This window comes from Oryza brachyantha, chromosome 1 (assembly GCF_000231095.2).
Source record: "Oryza brachyantha chromosome 1, ObraRS2, whole genome shotgun sequence".
NCBI classification, from domain to species: Eukaryota; Viridiplantae; Streptophyta; class Magnoliopsida; order Poales; family Poaceae; genus Oryza; species Oryza brachyantha.
The window spans coordinates 14,968,590-14,988,543 of NC_023163.2; the positions used below are offsets into that span (position 1 = coordinate 14,968,590).

Consider the following 19,954-nt stretch of genomic DNA (forward strand, 5'->3'; position numbering starts at 1 on the left):
TTCTCTATTCAAAATACACGTATACTATAAATACAAAAATGCATGAAAATGCATGAGACTTATGCAGTGAGTGTGTGCTGGTCTCAAGTGGTCTCTAGTGAAGGAATTTTTATTTTATCACTTTGTTTTACAGAGATATGCATTTTTCAATTAAGAAGGTTTTAAAAAGGCTAAGTTTCATTAAGAAATATTTCTGTACATAAGTGAAGAAAATTCCTTTTACAAAGTTATAGAGAATGATTTTAGAAAATTAACAGAAGTTGTTTCACAATTTTCAGAGCTATATTCAATTTGTTATGGATTTAACAAGCTCTAGGAAATATTTAGGGCAAAACAAAAATAAAGGAAAAGTTTGTAAAAAAGTACCAAGTTTTATATTTTTATAAAATACTTCAAAATTTCACGGATCTAACAAAACTGGGTTCACAATTTTCGGAGTTAAAATGAATTTTCTACAAATTTTTGAAGTTCTGCTCATTCTTAGCTAAAAAAAATAGAAATCAGTTTTCAAAATTTAATTCCAGCCGGACCCACATGTCAGTTAATGGCGTTTTCTGAAGTGAGGGGAATTTTGCAGAAAGTCCCTCGAAAGATAGAAAATCAGCCCGCACTATCTTGCTACAGTAATATGTGTCTAGGCAGTTTTAGTCGAATTCTCCGAAAGAGGTCCCTGGTCGGCTCAAACAAGAGGCAACCATGGGTGAGTTGGATTTTCAGCTCACCGGCGACGATCGATGGCCTGAATCGATTAGAGCACAAAAGAGAAAATGTAGAGGGGGTTCTTGTGCATCTGTGAGTGGTGGTGGTGAGGGAAATGGTGATCCGTAGCTCATGGAACACGAGCAACAACAGTGATTTGTCATGGTATGCCCATGCATGTGCTTGCAATGGCTTGGTTAATGCATGCAAGGGCTCAGTTAGTGCAAAAGAGTTAGTGCAAAAGCTGTCTCAAGGTACTAGGGTGCTCACCAAGCGAAAAAACGGAGGAAACGATGTCCACGGGAGCAGCGAAGACGGTGGCCGGCGGCGAGGTCGGTGACGCCCACCACATGTTCGATGGATAGCTTCTTGGGCAAAAGAGGCACGGATGAGCTCGGCGTGATACGTAGATCACGTTCCATAGGAAAAAAGTGAGAGGGACTCACTGGGGATGGAGAACGATGTCGCCTAAGTTGCCGGTGCCGGGAAAGACGGCCGAGCTCCGGGCAATCTGGGCATGGGATGCGTTTGCTCAAGCTTGAAACGCGATGTGGGGAGGATGCCCTTGCTACCGGCGCGCTGGCTTGAGAAATAAGTAAAAGTGAAGTGGGGCAGTGAGAGAGAGAGTGGTGGCTAGTGAAATCATGGGGTTTCTTGGGCTCCCATTGGGCATAGAGGGCGGTGGAGGCTGTGAGGAGAGAGTGGGAGGCTGCCATGTGGGTCCTAGGGGTGTGTAGCCCACTTGCAAGTGAAAGAAATTTGAAATATGGCTTGGAGACTAAGTCAAGAAAGGTTGTCTGCAAAGGATCTTTGGAGGGGATTGAAGGGAGATTTTGTGCAGCAACAAACGTATACTAGTGATCCTCTTGGTCGAGGGTGATATGGAGAGTAAAAGGGCTGAAGTGGTTTTGGTTAGAGTCTTTGGTTTAGGTTTAATGAAGGGATGAACATGGGTTGACAGCATGGTTAGCAGCAGTTGACAATGCAGTTAGTAGCTAATTCGATTTTTGGAGGGTGAGAAGAAAGGGTTAAAGAGTGATTCATGGTGTGCCACTCCTCGTGGTGTTAGAGGAAAGTTAGTAGAAGACTTTGGATGAAACCAAACTTCAAAAAGAGGTTTTGAAATAAATTTTACAGAGAGAGCAAGTTTGAATCTACTAAGCAGTTTTTTAGGATTTTGGAGAGATTAAAATAGATCAAAGAGATAGCAAACCTTAATGAAAAATTTTGAAAATTTGAGGTTTGATTTCTGACATATCAAGGTATTTTTCAGAATTTTTGTAGAATTTTTGGATGCTATAAATACCAGATTAATTGTTTTTGTGACTCTAGGTCTATTATTGCATGTGATGATGAGATGATTAAGATCCAAAAACAATTAAAATCACTCCCAACCACATGATGCATTTAAGTTAAATTTAGTTCTCGGGTTTACGGGCTTGGGTATGTTACAATTTTGTGTTAAAATAAATTTATAAAATCTAATAGTTTATGTCTTATGACATTATGATAGTATTTTTCTAGAAGAATCTATGTATATTATTTATTTTATATTTGAACCAATAATTTATGAAATTATCAATGGTCAAAATTTTAAAAATTTAACTAAGTTTTGTCCTACCTTTTGTGTTGGTGAGGCTATTTTTTCCTTTTTATCTATACTAATTTGAATACCAAGAACTAAAAGTGATTTTTTTACCTGGGGAGAGTTTAAAAGATTGCCTGATTCAGTATATCTTAGGCCCTGTTCGTTCCCCTCTTCCTAGCCCCAAATTCTCATGTTTTTCACGTACACATATTCCGGACCGGTAAACGTTTGTTTTAGCAAAAAAATTCTACAGAAAGTGGCTTTACAAATCTAATTAATCTAGTATTCTATTTTTTTATAATTAATTAATCATATACTAATCTATTATCGTGTTTTGCGTGCCGGTTAACAACCAAACTGACGAACACAACCTTAAGCGGTGGTGTTAATCAGACACACAAAACCATTAAAATGTGAGCAATTTTCTATTATCTAAAATCCACTTGTTAATAATTGGCAGTGGCCTAATAATGCAGGTTGGGATTGATTGGTACGTGGGCAAATTGGACATGAAAAAAAATCATAATACCGGTGGTGCCTTAATCATGGAATCCCTGTACGTCGTCCCCATCGTTTTTTTTTTTTTGTTCGTGCCAATCGAAGAAGAGCAACAAGCTAGATGCCATGTCCAGATCGATCGCGATCGACGTGCTGGCTTACGAGCGAGCACCGATAGCGACGCACGCTGTTGCTGATGCGAATACTAAACATAATTTTGGGGGTGGGGGGAGCGAAAACGAAAGCTTTGGATGCGAGTAATGAAACGAAACGACCGGCGTTTTGTCAAATGGGGAAAGGTGCGTGCATGTTGCTAATAAAAAAGAAATCAAGATCTTGAAACAAATGCGTAAGGAAAAACGACAACAAGATCATGAATCACTTTAGGGCTGGCCCAAATCAAAACTCCTTAAATTTATAACTAAAATTACAGAAAAATGTGCTAACATTCACTGCATCAAATTAGTCCCATTAAAATCCAAAATTAAATATATTTTTATAGTGTATTTATTTGTGCAAAAAATATTGCTATATTTTCTATAAGTTTGTTAAATTTCAAGATAATTAACTTAAGATAAAATAAAGTGACTTCTATTTCAAGGGAGCAGAAGATATTCCACGGAGTTGGCAGTAGACTGCAAGACGGGTATGGGCACTTCGTTGGCGGCATGTATTTGCACTGCCCGTGATGATTGGTTAGTGCAGCTGTGCAGGCGTTAATCCTCGTAGCTTAAGATGCAATTAGTACTCTTCACTTACTAGGTGATCGACATGGCACACACCCTGATCTTGTTCTAAAAAATTGGGTGGTGTTAATCCCGGGTACAGATCCATTGGAGTTGCTGCAACTCCTTCGGGTGAATTTGCCTAATCTCTGTTAAACTAGCAAGAGATCACGTTCCGGCCAACAAATTATCATAGGATAAACGTTGTTTTCTTCAGAGTTAACAAGTTATGCAGTATTGTTGATCACCACATAGCAATATTGCACCAATGCAGTGTTTCCATGCATATGCAAACACGACAGAACCACGTTGATTAGGCTCGCTAAATTCTTTATATAATAAATGAAGTAGAGTTTCTTTTTTTTGAAATACTGCATAGATTGTTACTGCGCATAAACATGGAGCAACCCCCGAATACACTCAGGGATGCTATTACGGTATTTGTTAATAAATGAAGTAGAGTTACGCAGTACCCCTCCGTATTTTAATAGATGACGCTATTATTTTTTTGACACACATTTGACTATTTTTCTTGCTTCAAAAAATGGTGTAAATATGTGAACATGTAATTTATGGTTAAAATATATTTAGTAATAAATTCAATTACAACAAAATAAATGTTGATCACATAGGTTTTTTTTAATAAAATGAATGATCAAACACGTGCTATAAAGTCAACGACGATATGTAAAAAATAATAATACAGCTAGAAGCAAAATGCATATTGTTTGCAATGCTAATTAGTGGTTATTACCTGTGAAATTATTTCTAAAAGAAATTGAAATTAAACCCGCTCCACCTTAAACGTAGAAAACAATAGATGGAAGAGATTAAACCAAATCTACTAGGTGGAGGCTGAGGCAACTCCAGGGGATCTGGACCCGTTAATCCCAGCCCACCATCGTGTTTAGGCCCAGATTTCGGCCTGGTCAAACGGGGCCTCATGTGAGTAGAATGGGATTTTCTTCAATTTACATTTTCTTACAAAGATATAATATATGTATCAAAATTTGTAGATCTATACCTTCACCGTTCACTAGGAGGGTTATTTATTTGTACGAAACATAATTTTTTTGACATGATGGATAGGTGTTGGCGCCTTAGGCCCCGTTTCTTTTAGCTTGGGATTATTATAATCCAGATTATTGAGAGTAAGTTGAAAGAAACAGACAACTTTATTATAATCTAGAGTTCAGCTTATTATAATCTGATAAGCTCATTTAGATGAGCTTTTTCTAGCTTATTGGGTGAAAAATTACCCACCATGCCATCTCACTCCCTATTTAGACTTGCAAACCTAATAATTTAGGCTATAATAATCTAGGAAAAAAATAACTCGCAACTTATTCTGCTAAAGATTATAACAATCTAGCTTATAATAATCTAACTCAACAATCTAGATTATAATAATCTTAAGCTAAACCCACTAGCAAAGGCGTTTTTTCCCACTACGGGTTCCCTGCAAAATTGTCCTGGTGGACATTAAGAGGGTTACGAGTATATATGTGTAGATGAGAGTGAATGATATTTGATCATGAGCAAACAAATAATGCTCAAAGAAATTTGTTGCAAAGAATTAATTATGACATTTAATTTACTGATGAGTTGGAGCACGTACTCTAGTTACAAATCGATGTTGATGTAGAACTAACTTTCCAGGTGAATCTTACAGGGGGAACACCCTCTTATTGGCATTAAGGGGTCTGGCGCCCTCCTCCCGTGCCCCCTTCCATGGTCTTTTGTAGACAACCCCTTGGCATCGGATAAAAGGTGGAATTTAACTATTTTTGTACTTTTAGATTTGGTAATTAACCAAATACCCTTTTTTAGATTATACTTATTATTTTGCCATGGGAGAGAAAGCATTTCAATTATTCTACCACTATCTGTACTATACACTGCCACATGTACATGCCAACATAAAATGGACGAGCGAAATTACCACTCTACCCTTAATTATCATACTATGCAATTAGTTGCATTATAGGGTTGAAAGAGAAACAATATTTAAGTATCTAAAAAATAATAAATCTATTTTAATGCTCTATTTATATGTCTAAAAATTCGAGGAAATATTTTTGATTTTTTTTTGAACTAAACGAGGCCTTAGGTTTGTAATGACAAGTGATAGTGTTTGAACTTAATCAAAATAATGCACATTCATTATATAAAAACCTCATAAGGAATAAAGGAGACGGTTACGTGTGACTCCTACTACCTCCTGCTGCAACAACCCGAACAATCACTATTTAATTTTTTTAAAAAGAAATAATCCGCTACATCACACAGTTAACAATGAATTGACTTAGCATATCGCCACGTTATCTATGGGTATATATATATATATATATATATATATATATATATATATATATATATATAAAAGCGTCCATGTTTACAATATAATAGATTATTTTTAAAAAAATATAATGTGGGTTTTTATAAAAGAGGAAGCTTTTGAATTGAAATGTTTAGCACCATGTCTGGATGAGTCTATACGGGCGTTTGTGCAGCGCTGGAAAGGATAACAGATTCATTTCACTAAACCCCCCTGCCTCCTCTCTTCTCTCGTGGGATTTTGGTCGAACAGGTGGCGCCTCCGCCATGGCCTCCGCGGCGACGGCCTCCCTGTGCTGCCGCCTCGCCCGCCTCCCCGTAGCCCCCTACGCGGCCCGCCGCCCGCCGCCGCCCTCGGCGCGGTGCTCCGCCTCTTCCGCGGCGCAGAGCCCCGACGCGGTCGAGAGGGAGTACGCCGACCTCAACCTCCGCCCGCTCTACCCCAACGTCCGCTCCCCCGCCTCCTCCTGCTCTTCCTCCTCCGTTTCCTTGCACCGCCCCCACAACAAATAGCAGCCTCACTCACCGCCGCTCTTCTCGTGGTGTACGCAGAGGGGCCATCACCTGCGCATCCGGCAGCACGTCAACCCCCTCAGCTCCTCTTTCTCCGTAAGCCAGCCTCCCATGCCCAGCATCTTCCAGATTAGTGTTCGGTTCTGCTCTCTCTCTCGTTCCTTCCTTCTTTAGATTAGTGTTCTTGTTTGTTTTATGTGCAGGAGCCCACGGAGCCGCCCGAGTGGAAGGACGTGCTCAAGGATCCCTTGCTGCCACTCATGGTCGACATTGGCTGCGGTGCTTTCCTTCTTCACCAATTCCTTCTCTCTTTTTTTTTTACTGTTGTGCTTGTATCATCATTATCTCAGAAACATTATTGCTAATGTAGGGAGTGGGAGGTTCTTGATTTGGCTTGCCAAGAACTCCAGTGAAAGACGAAACTATCTTGGCCTGGAGATTAGGCAGAAGGTTTTAGTTGTTCAGTGGTTTAAATGATTTTCGGAGTGCGTGATGCGATGTGGAAAAAAGTTCTGTTTGGTGATATACTGATTATGCTGCTTGCTTTTGTTTTTATTTAAGTTGGTGGAGCGGTCACAGTTCTGGGTAACCGAGTTGAGGCTTAGGAATGTGTAAGCTACCTTGGATTTTTGCAAGTAGGAATCCAGTTTCTTTTGTCAGAAAATAATGAAGCAATACTAAGGAGTTTTTCTATTTGACAGTTATTTTATGTTTGCGAACGCAACAGTGTCTTTCAACCAAATTGTGTCATCGTACCCTGGTCCCCTATCACTTGTTTCTATACTGGTGAGTGTAACTATGTGTAATGTCAGTCTTCCATCTCGATGGATGAATGTGCCAGTTTAGTTCTTGGTCTACTTTTTCTTCATGTTCTGGGACCAGGATTTGAGATGTCTATCTCCTCTTTATGTAGTGCCCTGATCCCCATTTTAAGAAGAGACATCACAAGAGAAGAGTTCTACAGCCGCAATTAGTGGATTCAATCACAAAGAGCCTCTGTTTAGATGGAAGGGTATGTCAATTTTTATATGTATTTTGAAAGATATATGCTTTTGCATGAATAATGTGCAACAATTTACACTAGTGTGAGCATTCCTATCTATGTTCTAGTTCTGTCGAATTGAATAGTGTGAATGTACGGTTTTGTTGGTTGTGAAACTACAACAGATGTGTCATTGACTTGAAAAATAAGATCGCAACGGAAAATATGTAAAAGCTAGCAAAATACCCATGCTTTGCTATGGAATTATATACAAAATGTTATAGGGTTTTTTTATCAACTATACTAATATCACTCGTTTGAATTAAATATAGACTATTTTATAATATCAGGAAATATCATGAGCTATTTTACAAAAGAACTGTAAAAAGCAATGGGGTGACAGATTCACTGCCACCACCACTAGAGACATTTAAAGTAGTATAGATTGACTAATATAGTTTATATATGACCAATACAATTTTTGACGTTCAAGAGTTGTCTTGCTGTTGACAAAGGCATGAACATCATATGTTGTTTATGCTGCTCTGTGGCCAGTTCGGTTGGTTGGCCTGAAATATCACATGGTGGCGGTTTGGGTCTATTAAGTGTTAACATAGGCTTTCTTTCCCTTCATAGAAACTGGAAAGGAGGAATTCTTGGTTCAAACCAAAAGGAGAAAAATGTTGGTTTGACTCATCTTCTCCGTTATGATCATAATTTCTCCATAATAATCCTGCATCTTGTATGCATTTATTGCATGGCGCTCATGACAAAATAATGCCTAACGATAAACTATTGTCTATTATCGAACCATTGTTTAATCTTAACCAACAACCCCATCCTTCTGCTTCTGCTTATACTTATAAGCCAAAATGTGAATTTTTAACCTTAAATTTGAACTAGATTTTAGGTTTTCTTCATCTAGTTTAGTTTTTAGCCTTGGCTTTTAGATCGCTAACAACACATATATAAAAGTTTTATTCATAAATTATTGGTTCCCATTGTTTCGCTTTTTAGAGAAAAAAAAAGCGAAAACATGTTTTTGCAAACGAAAAAAAATTTACAGGTAAAACTTTTATATACATGTCCATAGCGACTCAAAAGCAAAAGTTGTAAAACAAACTACGGTGAAAAAACCACAAAATCAACTCTAAAATTAAGTTTAAGAATTCAAATTTTGGCTTATAAGTAGTTGTAACTGCAAAACGATGGGAGCCATTGTTATTTGCAAATATATCGTTTGACTTTTTTCCTAGATAAGCCAAACGATCGCCCGTAAGGCTAGTATTGATTGTACACTTTATTCTTTACAACTACCAACTTACCATCTCTCTGTCATGGCCACGCACATGTTTTGCAACTTGATATCTCAATAACTCACTGAGTTTGCTTTACTAGGTTCTTTTGCAATCAGATGTACTTGAAGTAGCTGCGGACATGAGAGAAAGGTTTGATGGATACTCAGATGTGTTTGAGCATGTTGATTGCATCGATAAAGATCTTCGGTGTGATAATGAAGGATGGCTTCTGGATAACCCAATGGGAATACGAACAGAGAGAGAAATCCATGCGGAACTAGAAGGAGCAACCATATACAGGAGGATGTACCAAAAAACCAGAAATGTTCGTCACTAGATTTTTATCAGGTCAGTGGATAAATGAGTTGTCCAAGCTGAAATGAATTTCTGCTTGAATCTTGCATCACAGATAGCAACAACCATCTTTCACCTCCACTGTCTATTACTAGAGCAAGTTGTCATTCGCTATTTTTTGCGTTGTCAGATGTGATGGGTGAAACCTGCCAATGGTTTGCATCTCTCCAATGCTTCGCCCGGATGTTTTCTGTCAGATCATTTTTTCTACTTGAGAACAGCTCTATGGTACACTGTAGCAGGGTAGTTCATTTGTGCCGTTTATCATGCGTATATCTGATATCTGCTAATCTGTGATCATGAGAAGCATTAGGTTAGGGTCCTTCTCTAGGTATGAAAAAATGTATATGTCCTGGCAGCCATGGTGGTAACTGTTTGATTACGAGGAAATTTAGAAGTGGCCATTTTGGAGATGCAACTGAAAACGAACGGTGGTAGAAACTTAGAATAGGAAAGAAATTGGCTCTCATTGGTGATAATAGAAGAGAATGATGGTCAGGAACTCAGGATATTTAACATTACACCGGGTTGGAAGTGTAAATCCCTGACTGTCGTATGGCTTATAACCTTGTGAAATGTGAACGCATAGTATACTCTACAGAGTGATATCTTGCCAGCAAAGCTATCATGCAAGCTACGTGCCTGACAATTTCTGAGATTCAAATCCTACAGTTCGTTAACCCTATGAATGTTTTAGCTTCACATTGCCACATTTTGCCAGCAAAGGCCCGTTTAGTTCCTAAAAATTTTTGAAAGAGGATCATATCGACGCGTACGGTTCTATATTTGAAGTATTAAATATAATTTTATTATAAAACAAATTTTAGATTTCGCCTGAAAATCACAAGACAAATCTTTTGAGTCTAATTAATTCGTCATTAGCACATGTTGGTTATTGTAGCACTTGTGGTTAATCATGTACCAAATAGACTAAAAAAATCCGTCTCCCGATTTCTCTCGTAACCGTGTAATTAGTTTTAATGTTTATGTATATTTAATGCTTTATTTAGGTGTCCAAAGATTCGAGGTGATATTTTTGAAAAAAGTTTTTAGATACTAAATTGGTGGCCCTAAAACTGCAAGCTAAGCAGCTGGGCAGCTACTACTCTTTCTACTTCATTCTACCAGCCGTTTTGCAATGAATGAATGATCCTCTGTTAGGCCTGCTTATACGGCCTAACTTACAATGCAGCCAACAACGGCGTAATGGCTGTTTAGCCAACCTGGACGGGATTACATTCATACTGATGTAAATTGTTATCTTGAGACAAACACAAACTACAACGCAAATAGGTGAGTCATGAGTGGCAGTCAGTTAAAACTGTTTAATACATCGTTGAAAATATTGTACAGAGAAACTGAGATGCCTAAACCTCATTACGTAGGAGCTTTCTACATGGAGACTATTTACTGTCTTGGTACACTACTCAAAGGTCATCTCCTACAGCTAAAATATCAGAGATGAATTGAGTTGACAAATATCCACAAATACATCCACTCACAAGCCCAAGATATGTCATTCATGCTCCATAGCATTAGATTACACACAGTACCTGCAATAGTGGGTGAAAAGTCTGATATGATTAAGAGATAGCAGGTACAAGTAGTTATCTGTCAAATGCAAATATTATGGCAATAAAGGATGAAAATAGAGATGGAAAATGACATACAAATATTAGGTGTCGAGAGCAGACTAGCGCTTCGATAGCCGTGATATCCTTGATTTGCTCTTCTCAATAGGAATATTCCAAATAATATCGTCTAATTTGCTGCAGTAATTATTTATAATCTGTGGGAAAAGACATGACGAGTTAGCTCTGCATGTCCTAGCAAATCAGAAGCCATTTACTAGATCGGTTTTAGTTTACATTTGCACAATTTTTACAAATAAATCCAGTGCAGCAAGAAGCATTACTATTTTAGTATATCTTTTACGTGAAAAGTATTTTAGTAGATTTGGCATTTCATACTATAACATGTACGACAACACAAACTAAAAAATAAGATAGCATACAAATAGTACAGTCCATGCATGTATACAGGTAGGTTCCACATCAGTCTACTATCAGTATCAAACTATCTTCTAGACGGTCTAAGGAAAGCTCTGTGGTTACAACATTGCAAAATCTCTTCATGCTTTACAACACTATGCAGTCTACAGCCTAGATTAGATGTATCAGGTGCACTGAGCTATATTTGTGTAGCAGCTGTAGGAACACAAAAGACAGCATGATGCAAGTACGAAAGAGCAGCTCTCGACATCTGACCTTGTTATACTCTGAAGTGTCTCCAGCTGCTCTTTGAAGTTCAACCATGAAGATTGATGGTGCGACTTCAAAAATCTGACACCAGAACAAAATCAGGATGAAAAGGATAAGGGTGCTTTATAAATTATAATAGATGGCAGTAAACAACAGTTTACTTGATTAAAAAGAAAGGCAAGACTCACTTCAATCATAATTGTGAGATGACTTGTCTTGTTCGTATTTAGACCTTCCACCCTCATCTGAACAATATTAATACCACAACTAGATATAAGCAATCAAATATGTCCACGGTCAATCCAGTTAATAGTAAGAAAATAATATGTACAATAAAAATCTCAAGAAAAATTTATAACTTCGTTATTTGCAAATAATAGCATGAATAATACAAAATTTTAAGCCCACATTTTTTATCATTGTTTACAAACATACAGTAAATGTTATGCCAAAGGATAAAAAAAACAGACAACAAATTAAAAAGATTTATCACTTGCGATACATTCAATACTGATATTACACCAGTAGTAAAAAGACTGAAATGAAGTACTGTTTATCCACTTAGTGAGTTATATAAACAATCTGCACACAGTCTAATGAATTTAATAGTTTTGATACCCTCATTCCTTTTTGTATTAATTACTTAGACGATGAGGTCGAAGTAATGCCAACATATCAAATATCAAATCTAAAGTGATATTCTCCAGATAATCTTTTCAATTACTGAAGATAACAATAAATTTATTTGATCTGAAAATAATATATTCATGCTCTGGAAAACAGTAAGCTTTTTCAAAACAGAGGGCGCCATTTCTTTTCATACAATTTAAACCTCAACAAAACTACATATCCTAAATTATGTATGCCTGTCTATGAACCAAAAAAATAGTTGCAAGCTAACCATCACAAAAATAAATAGAAAATCTTCTTGCCAGTTAATAAGATGTAAGGAAAGATGATTTGCAATATTGGCACAACAGGTAACTGATTTTGTGAAAAGCTATGGACAACCTTATAATTGCGAATGTGCGTCTTAAACCCCATTGACTGAGCAACAACCTCCATGCTTGACATAATAACCCTTGCTGGTTTGCATGATAAAAATCTATTTTGAAGTTTGTCATAGTCCTGCAGATCAAGGGATCAAGAATTACGTCTGAGAAGAAGACCATACCAATCTTGATCGTAAAATTCCTGCACAGTGTATGATTGTGATTGCAACATAACGAATTTCTAGGCTATAAATTCTGGATAATTTAAATTCTCTCTAGCTGGGCAATAACACCATCACTAGTGTGAACATCAAAACTTCAAGAAAATACAAACAAGTTCTCTGGATACTAATGTACTTGAAATATACTCTTGCTTAATGTCAATCCACTAAGAATGTAGAAGCCTAGAAGGTTTGAACTTCATTGCATATTGCCATTATGGGAATTCATTTTAATTTCTCTTTTACGATGATAAGTATTGAACTCGTAGCTTTTTGTTCAAGTTATCCCAGCCATTATGGAAATCTTATCCTAATATTGTTATATGGTTTATATTCCAAATTTTTCATGTAAAACTAGGAGCGCTATGCCCCATGTCTAAGAATCATTTACTTGAAGTTACTCTAGTCAAACAACTGCTATTCATAGGGTAGGCTGGTGAGAACAGGCCAATGGCCTGGTGATGGATTCAAGTCCTACGGCCGGTGCCCCATGTCTATGAATCATTTATTTGAAGTTACTCTAGTCAAAAACAATTGCCAATGGCCTGGTGATGGTTTTAAGTCCTGGGGCTGGTGCATGACTCCATCCCTTAAGAAAAGCTCAGTGAATGCAAAGTTTTTATTTGATTTTTTTAAAAAAAGGGATGGTTTGCTTTCAGTTGTCTGACACCGCCCAGTTAATGATGGCAAAAGTTCAGCATCATGTTCTTGGTTAGATGGGATGCCCTATCATTGCTCCTTTTCCTCTGATGACATAAAAACAATTTGGATCAAATGGATTTTGGTTCGGGCTATGCATATAATGCAAGATTGAAAAATATAATGTTAACTATCACAACAAATGGCATACACTCTTAAAATTAAACTGATTCTTCAAATACAAATAACAATAAGAGCCATGATTTCTTGTCCAAATCACATAATATTAATAAAAAAGAGTAGATCTTGGACTTGAGATAATAATTGTCTTAGTCCTATCACTATTTGTTCGTGAAAACACAAAGCAAAACAAATGTCATGCACATACCTGTCGGCGATCAAATAGGGCTGCCAGGTTCAAACCTTGAGATAGAATGATTAGGTCAAAAGCATTGAGTGTCAAAGGTCCTGCTTTGTCATCATAAGTATGTTCAGTGTCCTCCTGAAATGCAGAAAAAAAGACTATAAATAATATAATGACAGGTACAAAGTACAGCAGTGTTTAACTGAAGAAAACTGCTTTCTAACTGTTCTTCAAAATTAACAATGGAGCAACCAATGAGATGTATCTCCATCTAGTATCATAACTTCAAATGAAACAAAATTTCAGTTAGTACTAACAATTTAGGTTTGGGAAAATGGAACACGCCGCATCACTTGGAACCAGGTTTTAAGAGTGTAGCACATAGCAAATTTCACATGTCTGCAATGTTTTCTTTCCAAAAGAATTCGAAGAAAATGGTGGGCATAAGTTCTATACCTCAGGGTCATCAAAAGCTGCATTAACATCATCAAGATTAATTTCTTCATTTGTCACTTCTCTAACAGGCTCATAATTCTTCTTAAACCACTCATCATTTCTGATATCTTCTATCCTGATTCGCTGTTCCAAATCAGAAGTCATGGTGAGGAAATAATATGCCAACAAAGAAAACAGCTGCAGCAGTGATGTCCTTGTTCTTTGAACATCTCAAAATAACTGATTTCCTAGAAGTTTGTTTTTAGCAGAAAGAAACCAAAAGTAATTATGAATCAACAACATAAAGATGACTAAACGCAGCCTACTTTCAGCTTTCAAAGAGAGGTAACACAAGCTATAGTTAAATATGGCAATATTTTGTAGGATCTTCAGCTAATAAATAAGATAAGGCTGGCATGAAAACAATTGCTTATTCAATAATAGTGAAACTATGGCATAAACAGGTTATAATATACCTGTCCTCACATCTCTAATGTTATATATATGTATCCCATGTTCAGCTAAAATCTGTAACACTTCATAACTACAGCAAAAGAAAAATGGTAAACAGCATTCCAATACCATATAGGGAGAAGGTTTACTTACATCCTGAAACTATCATCCTGGTTTGATTTTCAACCTCAAACTATAAACCGTGACAAAAGATACCCTCCCAACTTTTAAAACCAGGAACTTTTTCCCTTGAGTCCCATTTTAAAGCAGTCTATCCTGGGTGGTGCACACGTAGTGTGTTAACACGTGGATATGCCCAATCAATTGCATAATCATCACAAAAATAAATATACCCTCTGATCATAAATAGTTGACATTTAGGACAAGATTCAGTCAAACTTTAAAACTTTGACCATCAATTTTATATTTAAATAAGTTATGGTTGTACTTTTCAAGGTAAATCTACCTATACAAGTTTTTTTAGTTTTTAAGTGAAGCATTTGAGAAATTATTGATGGTCAAATGTTCAAAAGTTTAACCAAATCTTGTCCTAAACATCAAATGTTATGACTAAGGGGAGTACTTGGTGTGACACACCCCTCAGTGGCTCAGCCCCCTCTCTTCTCTTTCTCCTTCCTTCCTCTCATTTCCTCCCCTCCATAGTGCTAGTTTGACCTCCTACTCTCTCCATGAGCTTGTCTATGCTCATCTATCTGAAGCTTGTCCACACTGAGCTGTTGTGGCTACCCCCAAGCTCAACCACTATGGCTGCCACATCAAGCTTAGCTTCCTGCCTTCCTCCAAGCTCAGGTGCAGCTGATAGGGGTCACGCGATCCAGTCTGCCCAAGCAAAGTGGAAGGAGGAAACCAGTTTGGATAGGGATTATGACGGGAAATGGCAAGCAATCTTTCTACTCACACAGCATTTGACTGCGCAGCGGCGCAGACCCCCTAACCTCAGCCTCCTCGTTAACCATACTCATCAGGCTGCATCCCTCTGTGTTCCTCCCTGCACTAAGGGTGGCATGGACCCTGGGTCTGCCCTGCTCTTCTCCACCTCTGTGACAAGCACAGAGACGGTGATACTTCAGGGATTTTAGGGAGGAGAGGAGGGTAAAAGGTGAGTCCCACTACATGTGCAGCCACATGGATGAAAACAGGGTGTGCAGAAGAACCTCTTGAAAATGGGTTCAGGGGTTAAGTTCACTGCTTTGAAAGTTGAGTCTTGTCTTCCAGTTTTGTAGTTTGAGGTTGAAATTTAGACTGAAATTGCTGAAGGTGTAAAGTAGACTTCTATTTTATATTAGTTAGTTACATTATAGTACCTGATTGGAAATATTTCAGCAATACCAAATTGCTGACAAATTTAACACAAAATATTATCCCAGCAAGTCATACTAAAACATCAGCCAATAGGGATTTCTTTTAGTCTAACATTTGTACAGATCTTTTACTTACTTTATCTGGATTAGGATCAAGAATCCGGCGAATGAGTGACTTTGCACCACTCGGAAACCAAGCTGGGAATGAATATTCGGCACTCTCTATCTGTATTAACGAAAGGGCATATGTAAATATGCATAATCCACAGAGAAGAAAGCAGTCAACTATTTTACATAAAAGCTTCTATTCTGTTGATCAAGGCATACACGGAACTAATACATAAATAGATAATAGAAAAATGTGTACATACATCTCAGCTGCGAAGGAAAAAAAACAGTAGCTCTTAATACAACTATATTTGTGGCAAACTGATAACCCTACTAGAATTGAATGCAAACATATATTTTATTCCTTGAAACTAAACAAAACAAAAACAAGAGGGAAAAGGAGAGGATAGTTATGCTATTGTTGTCGTGCTACCCTGTTCTCTCCGGTTAACAGTAGTGTCTTAGTGGCACATTAAGTGGTTTGTTCCAAAGGAAGCAGATATTCATTTCCTTTTGATTGGCTAGTTGTCTTACATGTTACTTGTCAGAATATTTTGCAGTAGGGGAGTAGATATCAGATCATTATGCCCAACTTATCAGAGACAGTCAGGTTCTGTCATATTAGACTACTCGCATACACACTGCATTACATAGACTACTTAATTTCTCTATGCACCAAGAACAATGTTTTCTTGTTTTGGTAGATGTTATTCACATGAATTTCATAAAGACGAAATTAGTACTACCACTAACCCTTAAATGCAGAATCTGAGTAATTTGTATGATAGTATACCTGATCTGGCATACAAAGGTACCATTTACCATTAGGATATTCAATCAATGAAAGATAGATGAATTGCAATATACTTGTTTGAGCTCAAAAGAAGTTTATTGATCCATAGCTCAAAATACTCTGGTTAAGTGGCCATAGCTCAGAAGAAACTAACCTTCCCATAAAGAGTAGTCAAATCAACTTCATCAAATGGAAGATAACCAGCCAACAAGACATACAGAATAACTCCACATGACCATGTATCAGCAAGTGCTCCATCATATCCTTTATGACTGAGAACCTGGCTCACATCAGGAATTAAATGTTACCGTTAAAACAGTATCTATCCAGTAAAATACATCAACTGCTTTTACAGAGAATGAAAAGTAAATGTGTTAACCAACTAAAGTATCAATAGATATTGAACATGCATATTTCAAGCACCATGTTCATCTGTGGATGATGAACTTAAGCATAATCATGAAAAACAGACAAGTTCTTCACACACACAAACACAAGAGCACGCGCTTGCACCCGTGCGCACGCAGACATGCACACAAATAACTGGGAAATAGAAGATTTGGCTCTCCTTCAAAATTTCGTGTGCTAATTATTTGGCTAGTTCAGTATATAGATAAAAAAGCAGTTCTAGTTATATCAGTGAGTAATTTCTATATCTGCCAAGCTTCAGGTACCAATAATGATAGAGAGGATTCAACTGGAGGATCTTAAGATCATCTTAGTATTTTTTTTTATTTGTTAGGAGAGGATCTCTCATGTTACATAGTGGAAAAATGGTATTCAACCTGCTTGAAGGCTAAATGTATGACCATTCAACTAGAGATCTTAAGATGAATGAAAATCTTAATCACGCTTTGTTGCAGAAGATAATTCTACTGACTTCTAACTAGGGCAACTCAGTGCATATTATTCAGATGCAGTTTACCTCTGGGGCAACATAGTTTGGGGTTCCACAAGTAGTACGCAAAAGGGCACCACCCTGTACATGAACAAATTAGTAGGTAAAAATTGAACAAAAGGATATGAAGTATGCGGCAAGTCTTCAAAAAGGTATGTACCTGGGCAGGCCAGGCGCTGAGTCCAAAGTCTGAAATTTTAAGATTACCTTGTGAGTCAAGGAGGAGATTTTCAGGCTGCACACATGCAAAATAAGATCAATAAGCCCACATACTAAATGAACAAAAGAGAGAAATATACATTTTTCCCCCTATGACTTATTACCTTTAAATCTCGATGGTAGACTCCTTTGCTGTGGCAAAAATCAACGCCATCAATGAGCTGCTGAAAGTATCTACGTGCATCAGCTTCACCGAGTCTTCCATGACGAATCTGAAATTGGTATTATTCGCAGCATAATTAAGTTCCAATGCGGATATCAATGTAGTGCTCAAGCTGAACTGCAGAATGAAGGTGAAGCACAAGAAACTAAAGTAAGCTTATTTAACTAACTTTAAGCCCTCACTTTTCTACATAATGTGCTCAGAAGAGTTTAGCATTAACAGCTGCAAACACCTTCCAGAATATGTAGCCATAAAAATCAAATCATCAATCACGAATGCAATGTGTCTAAAATATAGGAACTCTAAGAAGAGTATGTCTTCTTGCAATCAAGTCAGGTTGGAAGATGTTTTTTTTAAAAAAAATCCACTAATACTGTATAACAGAAACAGTAGTGAAACTTATGTGCATATCCAACAGAACATAACTTGAAAAGTGAAAACTCATAACTGTCTGTTAAAACCAACAATTGCAAGTGACAATTTTCATCCCATAAGGAATGAGGTGGACATCGAAGGAACAAACAAAAGCACCAATGTTTATTTACAGTTCTTCATAAGTCATATCGAGGAAATACAACTGAAAAGGACATTTATCATTAACAAGTGGGTCCTTACAATTTTATCAAATAGTTCACCACCAGTGATGAACTCCAAGATTATAAATATCTTCTTCCGGCTTGCCAAAACCTGCACATAACAGAGTGGATATGATTCACCTGATCAGCTCTCAGAAAGACACTTGAGAACAAAGAAGTGAACAACCAAACATAAAAGAGGAAAAGGAAAGAGAATATACTTCATGTAGCCTGACCACATTTGGATGCCGCACAAGCTTCATTATGGATATCTCTCTCTTAATCTGCAGAAAACAACAAGTAAGCTCGTGTTTTGTCAACCCTGAGACATCAATAATTCAGCTAAGTTATGCAACTCTACATCGCGAAAATAGGTTGGTAAATCTGCTTTTTTTTTTAACCTTTCGAGCATAAACTTGTGATTTTTTCTACAATGGAGGCTTATTGACATAATTAATTTAAAAGTTTCTACGACAATAACATCTTAATATGTATATAGGTATATACAGAAGATGAGCAAACTGATCAGTAGAAGTCTAAAATTACGATCCGATTCATCAATCCTGGTATACCACTATTGCCACTTTGCTGTGGGGATAGGAAGCCCCGGCACGCCAATTGGACACACAATCATCAAACGCTTGACAAACCGAGGATAATTAGGTGCAAAAGTGGACAAGAGGAGGGTCAAATTAAACATCTCTCGATCCATTCTCTACCTCAATACCACTAGGCAAAATTATTGCATGTACCAATCCCCAAGCTAACCCAACAAAAATTTTCCGGGAAGAGAGAGATAGCTCCGGGCACTTGATCAACGCCGCCAATAGAGACAATAGCACAGGAGATGGGAGGCGGGGGTCACCTGATCCGCCATCTTGTGCTTGAGGATGGAGGAGCGGTCGACCACCTTCATGGCGACGCTCTCCCCGGTCTCCGTGTTCTGCGCGAACTTGACCTTGGCGAACGTCCCCTCCCCGATCGTCCGCCCCACCTCGTACTTCCCCACCCGCCGCAGCGGCCCTCCGCCTCCTCCGCCCACCATCGCTCGCCGCCCCTCCCTCCCCAGCCGCGGTGGCCCAACCGCCGCCGCCCCGACCCCCCCTCCCCACCCGCCCGCCGGGAATCCAAGACGTGGTGGGGGGAGCTGCCTGCCTGCCTGCCTGCCTGTACTCCACCACCGCTGCTCAGGTGCTCCAGCTGCTCCACATCGCCATTGAGATGGGATTCCGAGCTTTCAAAAGGGAGACCAATTTGTTTTTCTTTTTTTTTTTACTTTATTAAAATTTTTTTCTAGCTGCTCTCTTCTCTTGTGCGTGGAGTGTGGACTTGTGGGAGCAGCCGCGCAAAAGGGTCTGAATCGAGGGAATTCCTTTTGAACGGGAATTTTCCGAGGGATTATTTTTTTATTTTATTTGTGGCCGTGAAATTTAGAGGTATAATTTTTTTTAAAAAAGAGGGGAATAGGAAAAATGGGTTGCGTTTGGTCAAAAGGTGAAGGAAAATCGCACGGACAT

General features: G+C 38.0%; 2 protein-coding genes across 3 annotated transcripts; one reads left to right on the forward strand and one right to left on the reverse strand.

The window, feature by feature from the left end:
- The first annotated feature begins 6,042 nt into the window (after positions 1–6,042).
- Positions 6,043–9,657, forward strand: LOC102711301 (tRNA (guanine-N(7)-)-methyltransferase). 2 transcript variants are annotated; one of them, XM_015838444.2, is made up of 9 exons: positions 6,043–6,294; positions 6,400–6,456; positions 6,564–6,639; positions 6,731–6,810; positions 6,922–6,971; positions 7,062–7,146; positions 7,274–7,372; positions 8,741–8,988; positions 9,125–9,657. In XM_015838444.2, the coding sequence occupies exons 1-8, from the start codon at positions 6,115–6,117 to the stop codon at positions 8,975–8,977; spliced, it is 864 nt and encodes a 287-aa protein (XP_015693930.2). In that variant the 5' UTR covers positions 6,043–6,114; the 3' UTR covers positions 8,978–8,988; positions 9,125–9,657. The 2 variants fall into 2 exon arrangements, with proteins under 2 accessions (XP_015693930.2, XP_015693927.2); XM_015838441.2 differs by having other exon boundaries at positions 8,741–9,657.
- Positions 9,658–10,176: 519 nt separating this feature from the next.
- On the reverse strand, positions 10,177–19,752 carry LOC102715165 (CBL-interacting protein kinase 8). Its single transcript, XM_006645908.3, has 15 exons — positions 19,303–19,752; positions 18,659–18,721; positions 18,478–18,549; positions 17,804–17,911; positions 17,641–17,715; positions 17,508–17,561; positions 16,737–16,862; positions 15,818–15,907; positions 13,928–14,050; positions 13,496–13,609; positions 12,267–12,383; positions 11,444–11,500; positions 11,262–11,336; positions 10,665–10,783; positions 10,177–10,547 (listed from the first exon to the last, which is right to left on the reverse strand). The coding sequence occupies exons 1-14, from the start codon at positions 19,480–19,482 to the stop codon at positions 10,688–10,690; spliced, it is 1,350 nt and encodes a 449-aa protein (XP_006645971.3). The 5' UTR covers positions 19,483–19,752; the 3' UTR covers positions 10,177–10,547; positions 10,665–10,687.
- Between the last annotated feature and the right edge of the window lie 202 nt (positions 19,753–19,954).

What these genes read in the sequence shown, in the direction of transcription:
- LOC102711301 (XM_015838441.2), top strand. Translation starts at nt 6,115, where the DNA reads ATGGCCTCCGCGGCGACGGCCTCCCTGTGCTGCCGCCTCGCCCGCCTC. An exon ending in CCCTCAGCTCCTCTTTCTCC is followed by an intron (nt 6,457 to 6,563) that starts GTAAGCCAGCCT and finishes TTTTATGTGCAG; the next exon opens with GAGCCCACGGAGCCGCCCGA. An exon ending in TATCACTTGTTTCTATACTG is followed by an intron (nt 7,147 to 7,273) that starts GTGAGTGTAACT and finishes CTCTTTATGTAG; the next exon opens with TGCCCTGATCCCCATTTTAA.
- LOC102715165 (XM_006645908.3), bottom strand. Translation starts at nt 19,482, where the DNA reads ATGGTGGGCGGAGGAGGCGGAGGGCCGCTGCGGCGGGTGGGGAAGTAC. An exon ending in TCAGCGCCTGGCCTGCCCAG is followed by an intron (nt 17,562 to 17,640) that starts GTACATACCTTT and finishes GTTCATGTACAG; the next exon opens with GGTGGTGCCCTTTTGCGTAC. An exon ending in CAGCTTTTGATGACCCTGAG is followed by an intron (nt 13,610 to 13,927) that starts GTATAGAACTTA and finishes TCTGCATTTCAG; the next exon opens with GAGGACACTGAACATACTTA.